We start from the raw sequence: 8,533 nt of genomic DNA on the forward strand, positions 1-8,533 counted from the left end.
ATAAACTATTATTTAACAAAGAGACGTAGCGTAGCTCTGTATCGAGTGACATAACTTTATTGACAACAACACTAATAAAAAAATAACAATAGCACAGAATAGCAGTAACATTAACTACATAATAAAACAAGAATAAACCAACTTAAGCGTTGTTAGCGCCATGCTCTACCAACTGAGGATCACATAGCACCACAAAGTCCTCCTCAGCGTGAGAGAGGCATCTTCTATTGAGCTCTAAAGTATGTGGCTGGACGGTTTAGGACGGGTTGATGTCTGACAGTCAGGTAGATTGTAGAAGGTGTGGTCACCTGTTTGAGACGGCTGTACAGGTTGAACTCCCACCAGTACAGGTGGTAGGTGTAGAAGGAGAAGTCGTCGTCCTCGCCACAGTCGCTGGTGTAGGACAGCACGTAGCGACCACACTTGCTGAAGCCCAGGAAGATGTGTCTGGAAAGAGAGGAGTGTGTGAGTGTGTGAGTGTGTGTGTGTGTGTGTGTCTGGAACAAGAGGAGTGTGGGTGCATGTGTGCGTGAGTGGGGTGGTGAGAGGGGTGTGTGTGTGTTATTGTGAGTGAGTGAGTGAGGTGGTGAAAGGTGTGTGTGTGTGTGTGTGTGTGTGTGTGTGTGTGTAAGTGAGTGAGTGAGTGAGTGGGGTGGTGAGAGGGGTGTGTGTGTGTGTGTGTGTAAGTGAGTGAGCAGGTGAGTGAGGTGGTGAAAGGTGTGTGTGTGTGTGTGTGTGTGTGAGAGAAGATGTACAGTATGTAGTTGCAGAGGTGGTGTGAACAGAGACTACACTCTTTCAGAGAGGGAGATACACACACACTCACCCTCTGAGGAACTCCTCGCTGACAATGTTCTTCAGCGGAACACACACACGCGGCGGTCGCTTCCGGAACAGCCGTTGAGAAAACTGACCTGACAGCTGAGGAACAGGGGAGAGAAGAGATGAGAGGGGGAGTGTGTGTGTGTGAGAGAGAGAGAGTGTATGTAAGACAGAGACAGGGGGAAAGAGAGAGAGTGTATGTAAGACAGAGACAGGTGAAGAGAGAGAGAGAGTGTGTGAGACAGAGAGAGAGAGTGTGTGAGACAGAGAGAGAGACAGAGAGAGTGTGTGTGAGACAGAGAGAGAGAGTGTGTGAGACACAGAGAGAGAGAGAGAGAGAGAGAGAGAGAGAGAGTGTGTGTGTGTGTGTGTGTGTGTGTGAGACAGAGACAGGGAGAGAGACTCAACATGAGAAAATGAAATGAAATGAACCTTTATTTAACCAGAGAAAACTATGCACCGTGAAAACAACTTAGTGATCCCCCTCATAACGCGTAATGTCAACCCTCATTCAGCATGTCTATCCAATGCCCAAGTCGCCCCTGCAGGCTTCTGGATATCGGACATACATGTACATTGGCTAGACCACCACCCCTCACCGCACCTGTCAGTACACAGCTGAGAACCGAAAGGCAACTGAGGACATAGCCAGCAGAAGCTAACGAGCATGCCTACCAGTGGCGGCTGGCCGATAGAGGGCGCTGGGGCGCCGCCCCCACCTTCACTTCCTAGTTCCCCACCTTCACTTCCTAGTTGCGATTTGTAAAAGTTTTTTTTTTAAATAAACATTGTTTATTCACAAAATGCGGCTGATATTCTGTCGGCGCCTATCAGCATTCATTAAAAATCCTCCAATACAATAAACATTTTATCTGTGTGTGTGTAAAATTCACTGTTAAAATACATAGGGGGAGGCGTCGGGGCGCCGGTCAATGCAAGTCTATGACAGGCCGAATACTTTTCACTTACACGTGAGCTGTAGCAGCGCTCCAATTGGCTGTCTCCTATTTCTAGGCCGGGGCGCAAAAATGTGCGTCCTGAATATCCGGTTGTTAAGTCTGACGTCAAACATGACGTTTTGCAATTTCCGGCTTTTACAAAAAAAAAAAAAATGTGGTGGTCTGTAAACTGTGCAGAAATGAAATGGCCTATCACAGGAGTACATCTGCAATGAACGAGCACCTCAAGCGAAAGCATCCTGGAGCTCTTTGTGAAGACAGCCGCAAGATACCACCGTAAGTCAGCGTTGTATTTCTGTTCACTTTTCCGGCCGTGTATGAGTGAAAAATGGATAGCTACTAGCTAATGTTACACAAGCAATGTAGCTCACCACAGTTTGTATGTCTTGTCTTCTGGTGTTAGTAATAATATAAAAAAAAGAATCTATTGCCTCTAAAATCACCACGAACAAAACGGCGGAGGTACGGGTAAACGTGCGCGTGCACGCGGGGAAAAAAATCGTGCACGCGAAAAAAAATGTGCGAAAGAGGACCCCCCCGCCACTAATGTGAAAAATCCTGGAGGAAACACTGCTGTGCCCCACCCAAAATGTTTTGCACCAGCCGCCACTGATGCCTACTAGTACTCAAGTAAACACCAGCAGCACAAACGGGTGGATGTGGACAGACACCTAGCATTGTACCTAGCTAGCACTACCTAACGTTAGCTAACTAACTACAGGGTTGTTTAAAAAGCAAGGTCATGGGCTTGTACCAGTGGCGGGCGGTGCATTTCACACCTAGGCCTTCAGTGATGTCCGACACATTCCTACCTGAATTATTCTACCTCTTAATACCATCGTTATGACGCCATGGCTCTAGAAACTAGACAGAAACACAGTATAACCGGGCGTTGCATCACCTTAACATAGTCAGACAAGTACAACAGAGTTATATTAATATTTCCGAAGCATTTTTAATCAATAAATCCGCATTTACAATGAAGAGTGTTAAACTAACATCTTTAAGATCGCTACATTACCCACGTCTGTCGTCTCGTCCACCATAATAGCGACAAAGGGTGCCTTTTTAATCTCCATTTTGATCTCTTCTCCCATCACTTAAGCAATAGCAAAAATCAGGTCGTTTTGTATTTTGCCTGACGTCCCAGTAAACACTTTGTTTGTGGACAGGTGGTAATGTAAATCTGGGTTGTTTTCAGCCAGAAAAGAAATAAGCTCAACGTAGTTTCCTCTGTTTGTGGACTCGGTGCTTTCATCGTGTCCCCTAAATGATAGTTATTGTTTACCCAAAAACAGGACACAATCGATCAGTATTATCGATCAGTCAACGAAAGCTTTCGTTGTGATGCTCCGTTTCCCTGCGCACTTTCGAAAGTTTCACATCTACCGGCATATACGCATCTCAATAGTGAATATCAATAGTGCGTATCAATAGTGCGTATCAATAGTGCGTATCCAATCAAAAGACGTGCTGGGTGCTGACATCATTGAGCCTTCCAGCAGGCTCCGTTGTTGCTTTTGCTCGCATCTACGTAGGTTTACTAGGAACGCCACAGGTTTTCTCGTTCCAACGTTAAGTTACAGGTCGAATCCGCAGCACCGCTTAACGTGCAGGCAGGCAGATTTTGGAGCCCCCTAGCAACACATTTTGATTGGATAAAAGCTCTAACATAAAGGCCAGCCCTCCAAATCTCAATCGGAGACTGGAAGCAGCGCAACCAAGAGGAAAGCTATGAAATGAAGAGAATAGACTATGGGGAATCATTAATACATATTTGTGGAAAAAATATATTAAAATAAAATGTATATTCTGATGATGTTTAGGCCAGCAGAGAAGGCCTTGCTGGCCCTGACGGCACACCACTGGCTTGTACAACTGACTTGTAAGCCACCATCTCCTGAGAGAGAATTATCGAACCATGCAAGAGGTGCTAAAGCAGTTTGCGAGCCGTGGCAAACTGCCTCGCGACGTTTGAGTGGATAGTAGGTCAGTAGGATACAGGTCAGGTTTGACGGGGAGGCAGGCGAGCTGCCAGCGACCCAGCTGGAACACTTTCCGCTGGCTAGTTCGACAAGACTCTAACTGTAGGTTAGAAATGGCTAGTTCGTTAGCACTGTTGAAAACGTTGCTCGGTTGGTGTTTCTACGTTCCCGACGGTGTCGTGGTTTGTGCCCGTTACTTGTTTTGTGTCAAATGCATACCTTCCTACGGTTAAGAAGCTTGACGACATGTTCTCTGTGCTTTTTCGTCGGTTTTTGTTTGTCGTCCTTTTCGGATTTCGAGCTGGGAGCCATTTTCCGGAGTACTATTCTCTGAGGCTTCGCTACCTCCCCGCCCCCTTGGCCCTTCCCATTGGCTGCCGGAGTCCGAGGGAACGCTCCGATTCGCTGATAAGGACGTAAATCAAATCCGAACGCAACACTGTTCACTCTCTGGATTGGTTACCGGGGCTTGCCTCCATGTACAAATGATATCTTTAATTAAGTATTAATCCATGTCAGACCTTCAGACAATCACTCGCACACAATCCGTGACAAGTGAGACTGCAGACAAATTCATTAATTGTAAAACTCAGTGACCATGACTTGGTTTGAATTCAAGTATTCTGTGTAGTAGTACCCTTGTCAAGACCATTAACCCTCTGAGCTTAAGTCTGGACATTAAACTCAAGAGCTGATAGTCTTCAAGTCTCAAGCAAGTTTATTCATCAAACTAAAGTTGTGTAGTCAAGCACAGAAGCCGCCATCAAATAAGAAATATTACCAAAACATGTCTGGATACTTTTTTTTTTATTGTGAAGTTTTTAAAAACAAGCAGTAAAAAGTAAAAAAAAAGAAAAAAGAAAGAAACATACAATATAAATATATATAAACATATAAATAAATAAATAAATAAATAAATAAATAAATAAATAAATAATAAATAAAAAATAAATTATATAAATATAATATAAAGAAGCATATATCGCGGCCACACACTACGCAAACCAAACACCAGCACCACCAGACAGGCCCTTAGATGGAACCCCCAAGGCAAAAGGAAGAGAGGCCGGCCCAAGAACACCTGGCGCAGGGACTTGGAGACAGACATCACACAGAGTGGACTAACATGGAAACAGCTGGAAAGCAAAGCACAGGACAGAGGACCCTGGCGAACTGTTGTCGACGGCCTATGCTCCTCCAAAAGGAGCGATAGGCGTAAGTAAGTAAGTAAGTATACAATATACAACATGACTCCTTGGAACATGGAGAAAACAAATAACGTAAAAGGCTTCCCTCCTGACTCAACAAACTGTTCGAGTCATGCGGTTGATGGAGCGGGAGCTGCTCTCAGGAACAAGGCACTTCATCAACGTGTTCTCACACGACTTAATGTAAGAACTCCACACACTCTCACTGAGAGAGAGAGGGGGGGGGAGAGGGAGAGAGAGGGGGAGAGAGAGGGAGAGGGGGAGAGGGAGAAAGAGGGGGGGGGAGAGAGGGAGAGAGGGGGGGGAGAGAGGGAGAGAGAGAGGGAGGGGGAGAGAAAATTATATTTGTACCCTTTTTTTCTACACTATACAGTGTTTGTTTACAACTAAAGCAATCATCATCATTTCAAAGACTAACATTTTTCTACCATGACATATCCATATTCTCCTAAAAACAGAAAAGGGGGGGGTGGAGGTAACAAGAGTGGGAGAGGAAAACAATGAATGAAACCCTCACCTGGTCTGACCCTTGACCTCTGTGAGGTCACCAACGCCCACAGTGCGACACATTCCGGTGTTGAGGTCCCAGCTCACCTGCAGGCTGGTGTGGTAGGGCCTGGGATAGGTGATGGGCCTGGGAACACACACACACGCAGTTACAGACCACCGCCAGCAGAGGGGGCTACTCCGACAGACAGATTTTCTGACAGTTAGGCTAGGCTCAGGTTTGCTGTGACAGAGCTGTGATTTATTTAATGTTATTAATTGAGTCTCTCTCTCGTTCTCTCTCGTAGGCAGCAGTGGGGATTACTCACCCAATCCATTACATTGCAGTATTTTTGGCTTGACTAGCGAGTTTGTGTTGTGATACTCAACAACATTGAAACGTAGTTCCGTGTTTCAAAAGAAAAGTCTGAACATTTTGATTGGTTGCCGACATGCGGATCAAAACACTAGAATGTGTCACATATGCCCAAACTAACCAAATTTGGGGGGAAATGCTCCCTGATTCGGCCCAAACGAGCTAGGTGTGAACGCGCCGCGCCCTTAGATGAAGATCAGATCACATTTTATGACCAATTAACGCAGAAAACCAGGTCATTCCAAAGGGTTCACATACTTTTTTCTTGCCACTGTATATAAAACCTTGAAATTAAAAAAGGCAGAGATTCAAAATCTTGGTTGCCCAGGCAACAAAGGCGACGTACCTCCTATGCACTAAACACCTGTTTACACGCCAAAAATACACTACAAACTACATGTGAGAGAATAAACAACCTTTTGTTCTTAGAGAGGAAGAGGAAACAGCCTGGCTGGCAACCAGTCAGAGAGACACGCACTGACACACACACACACACGTAGAGAGACAGTGTACCCGCAGTGCTTCTCCTCTGCGTTGGAGAAGGCCCGCAGCAGCAGGCCGATGTTGATCACCACTGTGTTGGTCTCTGGACACACCTGGCACACACACACACACACACACACACACACACACACAGACGGAGTTAGTATTCGTGTGTGTCAGAGACAGAAAGAGAGAAAGTGTGTTTGTGTGTGTGTGTGTGTGTGTGTGTGTGTGTGTGTGTTTGAGAGACAGAGATAGAATGTGTGTCAGTGTGTGTGTGTGAGCCACAGAGATAGAATGTGTGTGTGTGTGTGTGTGTGTGTGTTTGAGAGACAGAGATAGAATGTGTGTCAATGTGTGTGTGAGCCAGAGAGATAGAATGTGTGAGTGTGTGTGTTTGAGAGACAGAGATAGAATGTGTGTCAATGTGTGTGTGTGAGCCAGAGAGATAGAATGTGTGTGTGTATGTGTGTGTGTGTGTGTGTGTGTGTGTGTGTGTGTGTACATCCAGGATGACGACGTTGTAGTCACTGAAGGAGCAGAACTGCTGCTGCCAGGAGGCGTCGCTGCGGATCACCTCGTTGATCAGATACTTCAAGTCCAGTGTGAGCTGCTCCACACACACACTCTGAGAACACACACACACACACACACACACACACACACACACACACCTAGTTAGGTACCAGGGTGAGCTGCTCCACACACACTCTGAGAACACACACACACACACACACATCTGGTGAGCTGCTCCACACACACACTCTGAGGAACACACACACACACACACCCATAGCTCCACACACACACACTGAGGAACACACACACACACACACACACACACACACATCTAGGGTGAGCTGCTCCACACACACACTCTGAGGAACACATATGGTGGAATAATATGCCTGCTAAGACATTTTATTTATTGATAACACATTCATTACCTTTGAGACTGAATTCACAAGAGTCACTAGACAGTCAGACTGTCTGGGCAGAATCAACACATTGACGACCTCAGCCTAGTAGACAATGAAACCAGTTTCTCTACTTGAAGCTAATTAATTAATTAATTTTGCCATTTAGCAGACGCTTTTATCCAAAGCGACTTACAATTACGAATTACAGGGACATTCCCCCTGGAGTAACTGAGGGCTAAGTGCCGTACCCAAGGGCACACTAGTCGTGGTGTGGCTTCAGGCGGGATTTGAACTCACAACCTTCCGATCACAAGTGCAACTCACTATCCACTGACTAGACCAGCGTTTCTCAACCTTTTTTCAGTCACGGCACCCTTCAAAAGTCGATAAAATCTCAAGGCACCCCAGTCTAAAATATAGCTATTCAAAAACGACACTGCATCACCCAGACAGCCCCACACACACACACACACACACACACACACACACACACACACACACACACACACACACTCAGCGGCTATTGATACAAATAAAAGTTGTATTATTATTATTGAGAGAGAGAGAGAGGAGGGAGTGAAAAAGGCAAGTGTGCATCAAAGGCATCAGGCACGTAACCGTGCTGTATAAACATGACACAGTGACCGAACAAACGCGGGAATTTATGGAACACATTCATTTTCATATTCCCACATTTGATTGGAAACACCTATCCAGTCCATTCAACGTAAACACCGGGGATGCAGAGTTATTAAGCCAGAAAATGCGTCTCTCTCTCCCGCTGCGCGCATCCTTGTCTGGATGTATTAAATTCATTGCATGAAAACGAAACCGTGCGTTATTTCCCGAACTTTCCAACCCTGCTTAGCTTCCGAAGTCGGACGACAGAATAATGTCACCGATCATCCATATAGAACGGACTCGGCTATAGTGTGTGGCTTCTTTGCCTTAGCAATAATTTCGGCTACGAGGTAACTAGCCTCCAACGCTTTATCAGAAACTTTGGCGCACTTCATCATTACCTGTTCTGGACGGCTATGGTGACTTTTCATCCGAACAAAATATTCAGCATCCTTGCTAGCTTGTGATGGATGATCTGTTGTCAGTTTATCATGTTCCATGATTCTGCTTGTTTGCTTGTTCATTGCTCTCGAAAATGTCTTTGCGCGGTAAATGAAAAAACAATGCAGGCTAATTGCAGACACACTGACCTTACGCTGAACCCGGTATTGACATTGTGACATGGGAAAGGGGCGCGCGAGACAGATTTTGATGATGTATTGCATTTATTTAT

General features: G+C 45.5%; 1 protein-coding gene across 1 annotated transcript in view; it reads right to left on the bottom strand.

Annotated features, from left to right (window-relative positions):
• Window positions 1-224: 224 nt before the first annotated feature.
• dcaf15 (DDB1 and CUL4 associated factor 15) overlaps window positions 225-8,533 on the bottom strand; it is a gene marked incomplete at both ends in the record, with an annotated part of 16,110 nt that continues 7,801 nt past the window's right edge. Inside the window, 6 exons of the mRNA XM_080522957.1 lie at window positions 225-426; window positions 827-921; window positions 5,077-5,179; window positions 5,492-5,590; window positions 6,350-6,432; window positions 6,825-6,947. Coding sequence (XP_080379083.1) covers window positions 225-426; window positions 827-921; window positions 5,077-5,179; window positions 5,492-5,590; window positions 6,350-6,432; window positions 6,825-6,947 — 705 coding nt within the window. The remainder of the gene's footprint in view (window positions 427-826; window positions 922-5,076; window positions 5,180-5,491; window positions 5,591-6,349; window positions 6,433-6,824; window positions 6,948-8,533) is intronic.

Source organism: Nansenia antarctica (assembly GCF_963989245.1).
Source record: "Nansenia antarctica genome assembly, chromosome: 2".
NCBI classification, from domain to species: Eukaryota; Metazoa; Chordata; class Actinopteri; order Argentiniformes; family Microstomatidae; genus Nansenia; species Nansenia antarctica.